This window comes from Cupressus sempervirens, chromosome 7 (assembly GCF_028749045.1).
Source record: "Cupressus sempervirens isolate cs-2001-9-10 chromosome 7, ASM2874904v1, whole genome shotgun sequence".
NCBI lineage: Eukaryota > Viridiplantae > Streptophyta > Pinopsida > Cupressales > Cupressaceae > Cupressus > Cupressus sempervirens.
This window is the reverse complement of record NC_143124.1, coordinates 708,181,720-708,199,655: the sequence shown is the minus strand read 5'-3', so window position 1 is coordinate 708,199,655 and position 17,936 is coordinate 708,181,720. Positions and strand designations below refer to the sequence as shown.

The 17,936-nt window shown below is 34.6% G+C and overlaps 1 protein-coding gene and 1 long non-coding RNA gene across 2 annotated transcripts; both read right to left on the bottom strand.

The window, feature by feature from the left end:
* Positions 1–1,464: 1,464 nt before the first annotated feature.
* LOC149549182 (multiprotein-bridging factor 1b-like) lies at positions 1,465–13,216 on the bottom strand. Its single transcript, XM_089792591.1, has 4 exons — positions 12,933–13,216; positions 11,261–11,344; positions 2,024–2,106; positions 1,465–1,923 (listed from the first exon to the last, which is right to left on the bottom strand). Exons 1-4 carry the CDS (start codon positions 13,072–13,074, stop codon positions 1,801–1,803), a joined length of 432 nt encoding a protein of 143 aa, XP_089648717.1. The 5' UTR covers positions 13,075–13,216; the 3' UTR covers positions 1,465–1,800.
* LOC149549183 (uncharacterized) lies at positions 2,024–11,226 on the bottom strand. The gene is made up of 2 exons (XR_016354055.1): positions 10,264–11,226; positions 2,024–3,923 (listed from the first exon to the last, which is right to left on the bottom strand). It is a non-coding gene; the product is annotated as an uncharacterized LOC149549183 (long non-coding RNA).
* Positions 13,217–17,936: the final 4,720 nt, after the last annotated feature.

The following is a 17,936-nucleotide window of genomic DNA, read 5'->3' as shown; positions in this document are numbered from 1 at the left end:
TTGTTTTACAAGATTTGAAGACACATCAAACATTACAAAGACATTTTCAAATATAAATAACAAAATAACAAATCTATTTTAAATTTGGAGACTCAATTTAAATTGTAACTAGCATTCATTCAAATTCGTAGATTTCATATCTTTTCCCATTAAATCAACTATATTGAAAATAATTATTCTTATCAAAAACAATTTTTATTTCAACTGTTCAAACCTTTTTTCCATCACATAATAGATAACACATAGCATATCTAACTACTGATGTTACCAATCCACCTAATTAACAAGTGCTAATTTAATTGCTTTTATCCATGAACCTAATTCTAATTCAAATGAAGATTCAACAAAATAAATTGTTATTCAATCTTATTCACAGCTACATCCTCCAAAAACTTATATATATATATATATATATATATATATATAAAACTTCTAAGATTGTTGTCTAACAAATCGCAACTTGCAATTCAGTTAATGACATCCATGGATATATGAGAATCATATATATATAACTTCTAAGATTGTTGTCTGACAAATCGCAACTCACAATTCAGTTAATGACATCCATGGATATATGAGAATCATATATATATAACTTCTAAGATTGTTGTCTAACAAATCGCAACTCGCAATTCAGTTAATGACGTTCATGGATATATGAGAATCATATATATATAAGTTCTAAGATTGTTGTCTAACAAATCGCAACTCGCAATTCAGTTAATGACATCCATGGATATATGAGAATCATTTTCTTCCCTGACTTCAAATTTAAGCACCTTCTGCATAATCTATTCAATTCCTATATTGATTACAATAGTATTACATTATTTAATATAAATTTACCCCTTATCCTATTTAGGTTTGTTATAAAATCGGCTTTTCTTGTCTCTGCCACTCGTTTGTTTAAAACTTTGATTTAAATAACCTACATAGGATATTCATGTAAAGGGGATTTTATTCCACACAAATATTAGCTTGATTAATAATACACACTAATCAAGCGACATCTTTACAAAATTAAAAATGTATAAAAATGAAATGCAATAAAATAAAAAGGGGCATCAGATTTTAGTCAAAACATAAGTTCCTGAATCAAAATTGAATCCAATGAGGCAGCTTCAAAGGTAGGACTAGTCAATACATATAACCGCATTCCAACTCAATTAAAATGAGAAATCATTAAGGCTGAAATGCCCATTCCCCTCCGACTGCAATGAAATTGCTTACTACTATTAAAAAACTAAAGCACCAAAATGACACCCAGAAAAGGTTGAGATTTGGGTTGAAATTTTAAAAGCGGAACATGTTATGCAGGCTCAATTACCGTTTATGGATATTTCCACAGGGTACATGTAATTTAAAATGCTCTTTTCTAGCCATTGGTAGAATGTCTGCCCACTAAAAAAATCATGCATAAATGGTGTACATAAAAATCCCAACTAATACCTCTGGCACTAAATGTCATCAACCTGCGTATCATCTAGTCTTGTTATATATTAAGAAGCACAATGCATGATAATAGCAGTTTTTATATGTAAACATTTAACAAACAAACCACCAAATGTGATTCAGAACACACCATAAAACAATCTCATTTGTGTCAGAATATTTAGACTCAGACCCACATTCCACATTGCAATACGATAGCTAGAAACGACTTCCCAGTGGGGTAGTACGTTCCACAAACCTTGTTTTACGCGTATCTCCTGTACAGTTGTAACAAATGAAAACATGTAGCTCTTATAAAACCAAACAACAGAAGTCTCTGACTCTACAAGAAAGCTGATTCATGATGGGTCACTTCTTTCCACCACGCAATTTTACCCCAAGCACCCGTTCCAGTTTTACAATGACCTGCTGATTGGGAATTGCTTTTCCTGACTCGTATTCTTGAATGATCTGTGGTTTTTCATTGATTTGCTGTGCAAGAAAGTTTGATGTATTATCATCCCAACAAATTTAAAATCTGAATAGAAAACAAAGAAGCAAATCAAACATATAAACAAGAAAAATGAGGTACCTGTGCCAGCTGGGCTTGTGTAAGCTTTTTGTCCAAACGGGCTTGCATAATATTTTTTCTCAATTCTGATGGAACTCGTTCATCTGATTATACAAGGTACAAATTATCCTTTAAATCGAAGAAAATGTATATGAAATGCTTCAGTGGCAAAGCAAAAACATAGACAATTATACCATTTTTTATCAAACTCTGGAAGTATCTTTCCTCAAAGCTAAGAAAACACAATCAAAATTTTGAAATTATTCATTTCCATAACAAAAGGAAGGGAGAAATGCTTGTTCAACATAAGCCATGTCTTCAATATGACAATGACAAAAAACTGAATCCCCATCAAACGAGAGACTATAGTTCAGAGAATTAATCTTCCCTGATTGTCAGCTTCAAGGGTGTTCAAGTTAATAACTTAATTGTGATCAAAGGCTCGCAAAATTGGACTTAAAGCAGCAAACCAAAAACTTCAACTACAAGAATAATTGGCAAATCATGAAAAATAACTAAGTATAAATTTTATATAAATAATTTTATATAAAACATAGCTAAAAGAAAACTAATTTATTATATGGGTTTGGTGGGAGCCTTTGGCCCATGACTTAAAGCAGCAAACCAAAAACTTCAACTATAAGAATAATTGGCAACTCTTGAAAAATCACTAAGTACAAATTTTATATAAAACATAACTAAAAGACAATTAATTTATTATATGGGTTTGGTGGGAGCCTATGGACCATGACTTAAAGCAGCAAACCAAAAACTTCAACTATAAGAATAATTGGCAACTCTTGAAAAATCACCAAGTATAAATTTTATATAAATAATTTTATATAAAACATAGCTAAAAGAAAATTAATTTATTATATGGGTTTGGTGGGAGCCTTTGGACCATGCTCCTAACGGGGTTGAGGAAAAGTACTCTTGACAAGGATTTAGGGCAGCACAGTCATGGCACACACTATTTCCATATATTTTTAAAAGGCAAAATTTGAAGTGCAACCAACATTCTTTACCTAAATTTTGACATCATGCCGTTGCCACAATCTGAACGGGAAAAAAATATTGATTTTTGGCAAATCCTGGCAAATACGCACCAAAAAATTTGGCTAGTTCTTAAAAAACACTCAGTAACCCTTACATAATGTGTGCTCGTACTATAGTACAACCAAAGCAAACAGCAATTCCCTGCCTTTTAAAACTGTATGTAATTATGTTGCTCTTAATATACTGGTTTGCTTAATATACTGGTTGATGAGAACCTCTACAATCTATATTTATAATGCTTCTAGAAAACATTAATCCACTTTTTTCATTTAGTAGTTTTAGAAGGTTGTCAATAATTCTATTTACATGATCTGATAAATGACTATCCCTTCAAAAAATTAAGGATAATGAAATAGCCCTAAATTTATGATATTCAAATTTCTTCTCCTAAAGTTGATGTGCATATTATACAAATGTGGTAAATCAAATAGTTCCAACTTCTAGCTCAATGTATTTAATATATCACTAAAAAACTATGTACCTGTATAGAAAAGAAAGAAACAAATATGTGATAAAACACACTTAAAGAGGTATTCTCTCAGAGTCAATACTAATGACACTGAAATGAATTGGGGATGCTAAAAAGGATGGCAGTGAAACATAGAAGTGATAAAAGCTTCAACCAGCATAATGAAAATCTTAGCTAAACTGTGACTAATCAAAAAAATTAGTCATATCTGCAATATTCAAAATATACTTCTCAGATGACTGGTTGATGAGAACCAGTCAGTTTATTGTTTCAAATGTTTCTTCACAACACTATTTTGCATCTAAATACTTGTCATTTTTGCTTGCCTGATTCGATTATTACAAATTACTTCAAGATATGAAACTCATTTGTCAGTCCTTGCTTTGTTCCTTTAGCCTGAGTACACAAGTATTTAAAACTCTTCAATGCAGTTAACGCAAGAAAATAACCCTCAAGATCACGGTTAAAGGATATCATTTTTTAAATTTGGAAACTAGTGGCTTGCTTAAAATTAAATCACCTATATATTTCATCTATTGATTTGAGACTAAAAGCTCTGATGCCACTGAAATGAATTAAGGATGCTATAAACACGATAGTGTCAACTGCTTTTAAGATAAAATTCAAATCTGCTGCAATGAAAATTCTACTCAAATTTAAGCAACCTAAATATAGCAATCATATATGCAACACACAAAACAATCCAACTCTATGGTGAACAACTCCAAGTTCATGGAACAATACCAATCTTCAGTGGGTAGAAGCACTAGTACAGCTATAGAAAACAGCCATGCACTTCGAGAAATATTTTGCCAAAACAAGGCAAGACAAAAATACCAATCACATGTCCACATAACAGAACAAGTAGATTCCCATTTTACAAATACTCTGGGGTACAATGTAGCATCCCCGAGTTGGAATTAACCTGTTTGTGCACAAAAACAACAATTCCAATAATAACCTAGTAAAGTGAGCTTAATTGATCATTAATAATTTAACTAAAAGTTAATCAACAAGCAGAGTGTCATAAGCATTTTGACTAGCTATCTAGCTTATAGCCAATCATAGCTTAGTTCAGTAAAAAGCTCAAAAGGGCAACAGTAAAGTGCCCAAGCAAGCCAAGGAGCATGCAATCATCCAATCATGGGAACTCACCTCATATCCCACAAGCAGCAGGAACGCCCAACTATGATCAGTTCCATTCTTTGGTGTAATCAACTTGCCTCTCAGCTCACAAAAATCAGGAACATCCGACCATAACTAGTTCCATCCCTTGGGGTTGTCTACATAGTTTAGGGGAGCCAGTAAACTGCATCTCCCTAACTAATTTCCTCCAACTCCCATTTGATTGATTGTTGGTATTTGGTAATCCATTTTTTTCACTTGTGTCCATTATACATGTGTTATGTGCCAAATATATATCATCCTATGTTAACATGAAAAGATAATATTACTGCTTTAATCAGACATACACATTAAATATATAAAAACCATACACAGTAAGCTGTCGAAGAGAAATGCTATTGCCTGCAATAAAAGTAATTCTTTGTTTGATCCATCTATGTGCCTGATTGCCAGTGTCTGATGACATGAATTGCTCTATATTTGCACTGATGCCTCATTATTATATATATATATATATAGAGAGAGAGAGAGAGAGAGGGGTCTGATGAATATATAGATAGATAGAGGTCTGATGAAGTGTTGCACCTCTTGGGCGCTGCACTTTTGTTTAATTTTAATACTGTTTAATAATTGAACTCAGTTGACCTCTAAAATAAATTGCTGTCATTTTAATTTTTTAATTCAGGTCAGTTTCCTAAATAAATAATTGGAACTTCAATTCAGGTAGGCTTCTTTATTTACTCACTTTTCTATGACCCTGAGTTGGCCCTATCATTGAATATTTTATATCGCCCAAGAATCACACAAACAAAATTTTCCACTAAACTCTCAGGCATTCTCATTAACATAGGATGAAAGTTTTATGCTTATATTATTCCAACGTTAAATCTATGAGTCAACTGTTATGAATCTCAAGACCACTGCTTCCATAGAAATCCAAACATGTATGACAAAAAGATTGTTGTATGTATGCAGCATAGCATGATGGTGCTTGATCCCATCAAAGAACTTCCTGCTTTCACATACATTGACAGTTGAAACTACCTCGCAGACAACTAAGATTAACCAATCCAATCTCATAAGAGGTGTTTTTGGTGCAGCCATGATTATGTTGCAGATAAGTAAAGCTAGGCCTAGTTCTCTTAATAACAGTTTTTCTTCATATTATAATTGTGCAAAAAATATTCACAAATTTTGGTTATGGCCAAGTGACATATTAAAAAACTGATACAAACTAAAAGCAACTGAAATTTAAAAGATAGAAGCAATGTCCTATTTGCAATGACAGTCTGCCTTCTTAGCTTTTAAGATTTGTAGCATCACTTCTCTTAAAAAATTAAAAAGTTGTCTCTTCTGTTTTTATGCACCAAATAGAGCAGGGTGTCCACTGCTGAAAATTGGAGATCACCTCAAAGTCCTCAACTCCCCGGGACATCAAGAACATCACTTAGACTCTCCAGGACACATTCCCATGGAACATTACTTAATAATATTACACATTTGCCCTAGTGCTAGAAACTTTAAAGACTTACAGAGATGCTGAAAATTCCAATATTTTATAGCATAATCATACTCAGTATCAGTATAGTGTTTTCACAAAATGTATAACACATTTAAACATGTTATTATTTAAGTTGTAATGATATCCAAAAACCTGTTTCTCAATTAATATTCCAATATAATATATACATTTTTTGGTTTCTGACTTTCTCCATTTAACCAGATTTTTCTTAAAATGATTCCTAATGAAAACTAAAAGCATGCTTTAACCTGGACAGGAGCATTTCAATTTGTGCAGTCTCTTACAAATCCTAATGCTCTATAATTCCTAACGTAAATTACAAATGTGTTACAATCTACATGGGACAAATCTGTTCCAAGTACCAACCAACAGATACCTTTCACATATTTCCTCAGGTATCAATGATAACTCACTTCATAGAAGAGTAAGGTCCTCCACTAAAAGGAACAGTAGTCGTGAGAAAGAAATTCAGCCATAGGTGGCAATGCTCCCTTCTGAGAGAAAATTTCTCTTATGCTAATGAGTGCAGGGGAGGTGCTCAAATGAGAAACAGACACACTGGGGTCATGAAGCAATGGCAGCATGAAATATTACCTGAAATGATAGAATGTTGAAGAATCTTACAAGCCTTCTTCCAGAAACACAACTGCATGTTGATGAACTTGAGAAGTGATACTAATTATTTATCTTATTACTTAAGTCTACTACATAGATGCAATTCCCCTTGTTCACTTGAGGGGAACCTTTGATAAAGTCTACATAAGAAGATTACCATTTTTTACTAGCTCTAATGTCTTTCCAGATTTCAATTGTTTCTGTTCAAAGTTAATTTTGCACTACTTACAATCTGTTACATGATTGTCGACATCAATCTTCAAACCATTCCCCTTGTAGGTCTTCACGCTTTGTGCAGAAGATTGAAGAACCCAAGATTTCTAACCACAACAAAAAAGAGCGGCTTTCAATAATTACCTTGACCTTAAACTTTTCTCTAGGCCACAAAACAGCTCTTTGATTATGGTTCATACAGAGTACAAAAACACTGATATCTGATATATTCTTTCGAAGCTTTCAATCTTATTTGGGACTTGGAAACAACCTTTTCATGTCCCTACATATGATAAATTAGTCCAGAAAGGCTCGCCTATTGTCCTTGGCCAAAGCTACTCCAAAAGATACCAGAACCTACGTCATGAGAAGATGCTTTACTAGAATACGGAAGCGAGTCTTGTAGAATTTGACGCCCATGAGGATTTGTGGGGTAAGAGGAGGGTGTCCATGGAAGGATGCCAAAAACTGGCTCTTGATGAATGTGATTACAATGCACCCTAGAGGGGCAATGTTTTTTATATTGAACAACAAACATACCATGACATTTGAATTTCATTAATTAACAATGAAGTATTATTTTTCATTTTTATGGTGACTTTATTTATTATAATATACGGTGCTATGTGGTATTTTGAACTTAGATCCCACTTCTAAGCTGCAAGTACGTATATATTTATGATTTTCATAAGTTTCTGTATGGATGAATGCAGCCTCCCCTTCCAAAAACAAAAAATGCTTAATTAGCCAACTGAGCCCATTGAACCAAACTGAACTTCAGTACTTAGATCAAACCTATAAGTAAAACAACCTAGAGAGCCTTTGGTAAACAATATCTTGGATCTCATCTTCAGTCCTGAATGTTAGTCTTATGTGTACCTCCAAAATTCATCTTGGTCAAATAACACCCAAATCTTATGTTACCTTTGGGTAAAAACAATGTACTCCATGCAGCTTATCCACTCCAAGAACATGAATCAGTTATATATAGACTTCATGTTGGAGGCATGATAATCAATCTGCATGCCAAGAAAATAAAAGTTCCTCACCAATATAATTAATGTATCAAGTGGGATTTTGCTTGGTGTAACATGTCACATGTCAAGTTGATGTACTACATTTATCTTCAAACAACAATTGGACTCAATATAGAGAAGAAATATTATGTCAATTAAGGACCTCAATCTTAGGACCATCCAAGAGATCCAAATTAGTATGCAAATTTGTGAAAACGTAGCACACAAAATAAAATTCCATATCACCCATTAGCATTGCATTAAAATAAACATTATGTTTGTAAAATCCATGCCAGAAGTTTTGATCCTCCCCAAACCCAATCACTCTTTCAAATCATTTAGACCAAGATTAAAATACCATTTTTAACTCATTTGGATGCTTGTTCCTTATGGCGAACATCCAGTATTTCTTCTCTTTTCATTGTATGTTTTATAATTCATTATTGTAATTCTGTTCAAAACCTAAGTTGCACAGGTAAACCTAACTTGTAACTGGGTTCAAACTCGGGTGAACCAGCACCAAAAAGTTCGAATCCGCAGTGAACTAGGCCCCACGGACTGCTGGAAAGTGCTTTTTTGGGTAAAAATTAAATGTTTTTTGGGATCCACAACCCTAAAAGTTGTTATGAATTGCTTTTGGTGGCCTCTCATTGTCATTTTATGTTTCCAAACAGGGTATTTTGTCAAATGTTTTGAATCTTTGATGTTAAAGTTGATTGAACTATATGATGGTATGTTCACTATGATTACAAGTTAAACTATTTATGGTGTTTTTGTTGTTTAAATGTGTTTGTGCTACTATGCTACATTCTAATTTTAACTCATGCTTCATATATAAATTTTTTAGTGTTTTTGTACTATCGAAACCAAATGAACCCAAACCCCTTTCCAAAGTTTTGACGAACTTGCGAACCAGTTCTCGAACTTCAAACTTGGAACCGAACCCAAACCGGCAACTTAGTTTAAAACTAGGTTACTGATTCATCCCACCTATTCACAAATCGGGGTCCAGTTTGTACCCAGTCCATATCCGGAGCCACTTCATCAGGGTTTCTTTTGGTGTGCATAAAATCAACTGCAGATTTGTCATGAACAAATTTTCTTAGACCCATGAAGAATCTAGGACTGGATACCCTACACTGAATCTATTGTACTCAGTTATCCAATGGCTATGCCTAGCTAAGTAACTTTCTATTCCCAACAGATAAAGCCATACTTGAATTGGCTTCTTCAACATCACCACTGAACGTAAGTATTATGAATACTGTTTCTGATGGACATGAAGTTAGAACAACTGCATGATATGGGGATTTTGCTTCGTCTTCTTTACCCATAGCTAATCTTCAATTCTCTATGTTTGGTGAAAGAAACTGAACCTCTCCCTATGTTAAGTACCATAAGATAGTACAGCCAGTTCTTTGGTACTTCAACCATTACTAATTAATCTGTCTCTGTTGTGCACATGCACCTTAACTAGCATTTAATCATCAATTAAAAAAAGCATACCAGCCCCATACCATCTCACCAAGGCACACAATAGGCTTTAGAAACTTCACATCAAACAGAAAGGATTGAAATAATTCAAAACAGATTGTACCATCAACTAGAATAGACTTATTGCCTTGCATAAATTTGATCAACCATTTCCACTCAATGAAAAAAATTCAAACAGCTGCACAGAATACATACATTAGAGAACAATGATATGGTTTGCAACATGATTCAATATTGTAGCAATTATGTATCATATCAAATCTCTCTCAATCTGTCTACAGATACGAACATAGCACAAAACTATTGTTTATTAAGGGTTATACCAGGCTCAACTAGCAGATGTGCACCATCAAGGTTCTTCCACTTCCTAGATGGCATTTGGGCTGCTGAAGATATATACTCTTTATAAACTAGGCATGCATCATTCTTGCAATAGCTTTTATTAGTCATATATTGAATACATGACTATGAATTATTAAAAAGCATAGCTACACCATGATAGGGGACAGGGTGACGGCAGAATGGGGGAACAAGTTTCCGGGACCAGGGGACAGAGGGGCCTTAATTTGGGGATGGCGGCGGGGGACAAGGGGGTGTATATACCATACATATTGTACTTAAAATGTTAGTTATGAAAGGATGTATTGCAATATAAAATATAAAGATGTAAAAGAGTAAATACTTGAACATTGCATTGAATTGGAACATCAAACATTGAACATAAATAGTCAATTCAGCAAATAGTCAACACCAAGACATCCCCCGATCCTTGGCGGAGGTAGCAGAATCTGGTGGGGCCACTGGGGATGGGGGGCAGAGTCTCCAAGTCCTCGGTGCATCCCTGTCTCCGAGACCTGGGGCAAAACATGAGGGATGTGTCTCTGTGTTACTATGTTAACAAGTGTCCATTATAAAAAAAATATAACACTGTAACATGGGCACTGGGGGATGTCAGGATGAGGGGAAAAGGGCTTCAATTTGGGGACAGTGAAGGGTGCTGTAATATACTGCACATGTAGTACTTGAAATGCTAGTTATGAAATGATTTGTAATAGTATAACTGTATAAGAACTAATAATAGCAAAAAATCGGACATAGCAAAATTGCAACACACCCAATATAGAGTACAGTATAATTGAACACTGAAAAATTAAGTTTTCATTCTGAACATTGAATATCAAATTACCAATTACTACTAAAAAAATAAAATTTAAAAATTCGAAGTATCAGCAAACAGAAGATTCTGATTTATTTTACATCAAAATCAGACCCCCAGGATGCCTGAGCGTCCCGGGAACATCTGGACATCCCAGCAGCAAGATGGCAGCGAGATGGTGGTGGGAAGGCAGTCGCGGGGGGACTTGGGAACACCAAGTCCCCATCCCAGAGACATCCCTGTGTTACACTGAAAAAAGCTAGCCAGACAGATGCAAGTAGATACCAATCTTTCATTGATTGTAATTCTCATTCTGTACACCAAAAGTGTTTGGTAAAGAAGAAAAGCGTAGATATTTTTGTCAAGTTTTCTCCAATATTTTTAGAATATTAGTTAACAAAAAGTATAAGCTTTATTTATTCTACATGGCAAACACCATTTAAGTTCAATACACTGCATACTTCAATTGTAGGAATAAAGCATAAGAATATGGACATATAATTTGAAAACAAAACAGAACTGTATTACCAATACTTTCTACAAGAAAACAAAAATATAAACAACTCCATTCAGATATTAGAAGGAAACTTACGAGAGAGAACTTCTGTCTCATCGTCAAGCTTCTTTGTATTCAAGCTGGTGCTGCTTGAGGCTGCCTTGTTTGATCCCGCATTGACTACAGAAAATAAATCATCAATCAGAATTCTCACAAACTGAACCACAACATACATGACATTGACAATAAGTTCATTCAAAATTTTACAGGATTGTTTATGGGTGCAAGGTTAATTCCGAATCCTCACAAACTGAAGCATGAAATACACATCGGGCAATTGATTTCTACCATTTTCAGAATTATTTCTGAGTGAAAACATTCTTACCAAACAGACTTCCTCTTCAACAAAAGCATATTTTACTATGGTGTGCCCTTAATTTAGCTGTTCTATTAACAATTATGCCTAGAGTAGTCCTTCTGAGATGGACTGACCAGGTTATCATTAATGTCAAATGAAAACAAAAAATAAAACTTCCCAAAATCCGCAAATGTAACCTAGACAGAACAGAACACTACTACTAAAGAGAAAAGGGGAAAAACTCCTAATTTACTTCCCAGACATTAGGTTCCTATTGTGAACCTCCAACCCTGAATAATCCCTAAAAAAATCATAATATCAAAGAGAATAAGGCGTGCATTTTGAAATAACCAGTCTTGAGCTTGCATTTAATTTCTCTCCAAATTTTTATTAGTGCCAATATGATTCAATCACAATAAGAAAGGTGTGGCCATTGCCAAGTAAACCGAGAAATTTGCCGCCAACCTTCGAACTTATTCAACAAATATGACTTGCATACTTGATAACATTTAGTAAGAAGAAGTATGAAGAAAATTGCTAAAATAGTTTTAGTAGAGCCTTCTACACTGGGAAAGGACAATAAACATGGAAATCAAATCCCCCAAACCTTTATATTTACATTTTAACATGTTCCCAACACACAAAACTGTCTTGGAAACCACTATACATATAGATGGGGCAGCTTTTGGTAACTTCCATGCAAAATTGCAAAACCATCAACAAATTGTTAAGCAAGCCAAGAAAATCGATAGCAACTTCAAATTTAGCAACATGAGCATATATAACTACTAAGTATACTCGCTTCCAAGAAAGGTTGCTGCGATGCCTAGACCATTATAATCCCAACACTGGCAAACTGAGCACAACTTTCCTATCTCTGACCGTTAAACTAATAATTGATATTTACAGTTATTGATGGCTGCCGATCACAAGTAGGCAAGTATGCTTTACAAGTCACTGGTCACAGATTCGGACCCCAATGGTGACTTCCCAATAAATTCGACACCGGGATAGCCATAATCATTTTTAACAAATGAGTAGTATTAACAATACGATTTTTAGGGTTTTCAGGGTTTGTAATGAAAAGAGAAAGAAAGTAAACACGTTCGACGAACGATTCGGCTAAAAGGCACTTCAAATAGAGGGTTTTTAGGGCAAGTATGACTTATAAAGAAAAAAGAACAGAACACGCAATATAAAAGCAAGCATCACCTACAAGAAATCCAAGAGTAATCGGAGGAATAACAGATACATGTTCATATATAGTACAGTAGATTCGTTTACCGACTGATCCACAAAAGAATAATCCCTACGGCTACAAAAATGCAACCTGATCTGTCTAAATACAAATAGCAATCAAAGAAACAGTTTTTCTCCGTTGAAATAAAAACAAGGAGTTAAGAGCAATACATTTTCTAATAGTTTCAATGGGCGCTCCAGTTCGTCGTGCGGCATTGACAGCCTTTTCGTCTTTCTTGGCGGCTGAATTGGGTGCCTTTTTTCTGATTACGACGGGTTCCCAGTCCTGACTGATTGGTCCGACTCCTGCCATTTTCTCTCTGTAGTTGCTGCTTCGGCTTCTGCTCTTCCACCCACGTCTTTCGAACAGGAATGATTGACGATAGCACTTAGGTTGATAAGATCAATACAAAATTAGTTTGGCTTGCACAGCGTTATCAGATCCACTCGATGGCAATCTATTAAAGGCGTCGGCAACTCAAATAAGCAAGCAAATATTTGACTCAGGTTCGAAAAGGCACGATTCCGATAAGCATCTGGTCGGTGTACCTATTGGGCAAAAGTAAAGATAATTTTATGATGTGAAATGTTCTCTTTGGGAAGTTATGGGTTCAAAGAGACGATGTTTTTAAATTTAAATAAACTAAAATATGTTTAATAGGTAGGGGAAGAGACTCAGTAGATGTTTGGGGATCATTACACGATCTTTATATAGATATTTCTAATTATCGCTTTTAAAAAGCTTCAAAAAAGATAACATATGTACTAATAGTCAATAACGCATGTACTAATAGTCAATGATAAATGTACTAATAGTTGATTATTTTTTAACTTTCTTGCTTGTTGATTGGTCAATTTGTGCCAAAAGTACTATTTTTTTTAATGAGTGATTTGGGGGTGAACATAACGGGTATTAGCCGAACATTTTGAAATGATACTCTTCGACCACTTTGAACTCCACGACCTCTACAAAGAGCTATGTAAATGCAGAAACACTTAAACCTTGGCTTTAAGCTCTCTAGTCACTTATAGAGGTTCACTGAAAAAATTGGCAAATTTTGACGTACAGATTAGGAGTTCTAGGTATGTGAAGTTAGCTTGGGTGGCTACTAGGTCTCTTCCCCTATTTATGTAAATGTTAATCATTGATTATGTTCAATTTGTTTGAAATAAGATTTTATATATATTGTTTCGTACCAAAATATTTCGATACAATTTTTGAGGTTAAAAAACAACATTGTAAATATTTAATATGTTACTTTGTTGTCAATTTATTTTTTTACTTTTGCTTTTACAATTTGAAACATCAATAATTCCTCTTATTTCTTTTAGATATCTCTCCCTTTAGAAAAGGAGCAAGGAGTTATTATTAATAAACTTTCAATTTCTAACCTGTTCAAGCAGTTAGAGGGGATAATCTTGCAATCGGTATGGTGTTGGCATTATAATGGACAAACCCGAAAAATGGTTAGATGAAGATTAATTTTGATGGTGCATGTAAGGACAACCCTGGGATGTGTGGTGTTGGTTACATAAGTAGAGATTGGAGTGGAAACATATTGGTAATATGGATGATTAGATGGGAGAGGAGACTGACAATGAGGTGGAAGTGTAGGCAACTTTGATACAAATCCAAAAGGCCAAACGATTTGAGATTAGGAAGTTGATTTGGAGGGGGGCTCTATGGTAACAATAATGGCTTTATCTAATGGATTGTGTCAAGTATGGTGTCTCAATAAGTTTGTGAAACTTTTTATAGCAATGTTGATTGAGTTTGAAGACTTTATGATAACACATGTTAGGAGGGAAGGTAACTTAGAAGTTGATGTGATAAAAAAATTGGGGGTAAAGATTGAAAGAGATAGTAAATGAATAAATGATCGAGAATTTCAAGTCAATCAAGGGAGAATGGTTGGATTGGGAGTATTAGGTTGGAGTTATGGAGTAGCATTTATTTTTTGACTTATGGCCTCAATCAAAATATATAATAAATAGTTCATATGTGAATTTAAATTTTAAAATGGCCCACGTGAACCATTTCACACCTTCACCTTCTAATGGAAATAGGGGCATATAGCTGGCATTGAAGGACAGAAGTGGCATTAATGTCAATTAAGGGAAGTGGTCAAGGCATGATTGGTGTTTTCAAGGAAATGATTTGAGTTGGGAGTGTTTTAGAGAGTCAAGGGTAAATAAATTATGCCTCATTTCTCCTTTTTGGGTGTTCTTGTTACCAAATAGTGGAGACTAGGGTGAGGAATCAGAAGAAAATGATAATACAGGAAAATTTTACTTTGAAAACCATGCATCAACAAAGGCCATTATGTGGTAAGGTGTCTTGAAAGAGGCTAAAAGGGATATTTGAGTTCAATGAGTCAAAATTCATACAAGTTTTGGACATCCTTTTGAGAAAGGAGTTTATGGGTACTAACTAACAATATATAATCAATATAAACATTTCATTTCCACCTTTCACATAGGCTCTCCAACTAGGTATAAGGGAGGAAGCCCTTTGGATGGTGGTTGTAAAACCTAAATGGATGGGTAGAATAGTGAAAATAATGGCTTATGTAGAGTTTGAATATGGGTTTTGTTTGCAAAAGGAGGGATAGCAATTGGTGGATGGCTCAAGGGATTCATATCAACCATTTTTGGTTTGTGATGTCACTCCTAGGAAGGATGTGAGGATTGATGAGGCCATGAATGGGTAGGGGCTCCTAATGTACTTTATACAAGAGAATGAGGGAATGGAAAGGGAAAGTAAAGCACAAGGAAGACCAAGGGAGTTACTCCCCAAGAACATTGTAGAGGAAGATCATTCACATTTTTTTCCCAAAGGGACCATCACTAGGTGATGTGATTTGTAAGTCCAAGAAGCAAAAGTCCTCGGTAGAGTATGTTATAGGGTTTGTAGGAATAATTTCCCAATTGGGCATGGTAAAGGGTTTTAATATTTTGTATAATGAATTTTAGAAGGGTGTCTGCAATAAGTATGAGTAGTAAACATTTTGATTGTAGTCCATTATATATTAGAAGGAATCCAATGTATCTCTCCAATATGTTATTTATAGTGTTTGTGTTAGTCTGATGGGAGCACTGTATATGAGCATATTATAGTAGGATGATTTTTTATGTAAATCCTTTGATATCTAATAAAACCATATATTATCAAGGAAAATTCTAATTTCTCATTGGTCAACATTTATTATGGCATTCAACTTTAAAGCTTTATCAATTTGTAATTAATTAGGATTTCTATGTCACAATTATAAATTAGTGAAACCAACCTGTGACGACCTACTAATGGACTTTATGGGGATAATCCTAATCCAATGGTAAATAAGGAAGTGAAATGGAAATTTTTAGAGGGTGGAATAAAATCAATTTTGACAAGACTTCAAATGTGAGCCTGGGTCCCTTTGGCGTAGGCGTAGTGGCAAGAGATTTCAAAGGCAACATTATTGTGATTAGCACAGAAAATTTATAGTATTCAAGTCAAAGAATATGCTAGAAGCTTGAGCAACTTATGAAGGAGTCTTATCAAGATAAATTAGTGCTGAAAATATTTAGTTAGAGGGTTGTTTGGTGGTTATTATGAATGTGCTTACACAAGGTAGAACCTAACATGGAATATTAATAAATTTATATTAGTTGATTGTATTTTATTGCAATCTTTTCAAGATTTGAAAACCACACATGTGTACTACTCTAGGAATCATATGGTAAACAAACTCTCCAAGTAGGTTATATCATTAAATGCTAATAATTTAATGTCTTTATTATTGGAATAAATACATCACTAAGAGGGGGAGTGAACCAATGGTACTTCAAACTTGTTATTTACAACTCTAAAATTTTGACTCTTATAATTATAACATATAGTTATAAAAAATGAACAAGATATGCATGAAGAACAAGGTACACAATATATATAGTGGAAAATCCCTTATGGTAAGAAAAACCACCTTGAATCTAAAATTGTATTGGCATCTTGAGTAAATATTTAGAGCTACAACTTTGGGAAGCACCGACACCCTGGATTAGCAACACCAATTTCAAGGAATACCAATCCCTTACTCCAAAGGCACCAAATCCAAGAATGAAAGAAGCACCACATTCTAAAATAAGTAAATGTAGCACAAAATAAAAGGATCATCTTTGTTATAATACAAATAATGAGTCCTAAATTCAACTCCAAGTTGAATACAATTTGCAAGATAGACTTATTTTCTTGTTTACAACATAATTCTTCTTACATTAACAACATATACATGTTCAAGGATCATGAGGCCAGAGGTAGTAAAGGCCAGGTGGGCAGCTAGGAAAAAGACAGAAGCCAGGACCCCAAAGACAATCAGGAGGACAAAATCACCCGGCTCGAGCAAAAGGTCCAAAGGCTGGATTCTGTCCACCAGATTGTGACTAAACAGATTGTGGATACCCTCCATACCTTGAATGAAAACATTGTTAATCTGGGGGACTATCTGACCAAGGCCGACCTTGTGGGGAACGTGAAGCAGAGTACAGAGCACGGAACCGGCCGGGAAGATCCTCAGGAAGAGACTGGAATCCAGGAAAGTCAGGGGGACCAAATGCATTTCCTCCCCACGATCCAGGAGGAAGAGGCCAACCAAAAGGAAAGTGACCCTGCAGAAACCCTGCAGGCAATTGAAAAGAAGGGACACTAGTCTGCCCGCCAAGCTTTGTTCCTGGCCTTTGTTTCTCAGGCTTCGGGCCTTTTTGTTTCTAGCCTTTTGAGGCAGCTTTTGTTTTTTCTGTCTTTTCTGCTTTAAGTTGTTTTATGCTGTAAAACTTTGGGTTTCAGGATCCCTGTAAAACCTGTTTTCCTAATCAAAAACATATACATGTTCAAATCTTCCTTTACATCTAATCTTTATAAAAATAAGAAACTTGAAATCTGATATGAATCCCTTAATATGATAACATGATCATAAATTTTAATGCAAGAATATAACTTAATTAAATTATCTCCAAACTATTAGCCTTCTTCAGAAATCAACAACCAATTTCCTCTCAAAAGATTAAGGATTCAAATGTGTATTTGCACACCATTAGATTATCTAATTATTACTAACTAAAACCACTAATAAACTATATTATAAGACCTTTTTAGCATATGATCGAACCCTACAAACATCAATCATTCAACTCAAA

What these genes read in the sequence shown, in the direction of transcription:
- LOC149549182 (XM_089792591.1), bottom strand. Translation starts at nt 13,074, where the DNA reads ATGGCAGGAGTCGGACCAATCAGTCAGGACTGGGAACCCGTCGTAATC. An exon ending in TGAGACAGAAGTTCTCTCTC is followed by an intron (nt 2,107 to 11,260) that starts GTAAGTTTCCTT and finishes TTGTATAATCAG; the next exon opens with ATGAACGAGTTCCATCAGAA. An exon ending in CACAAGCCCAGCTGGCACAG is followed by an intron (nt 1,924 to 2,023) that starts GTACCTCATTTT and finishes TTTCTTGCACAG; the next exon opens with CAAATCAATGAAAAACCACA.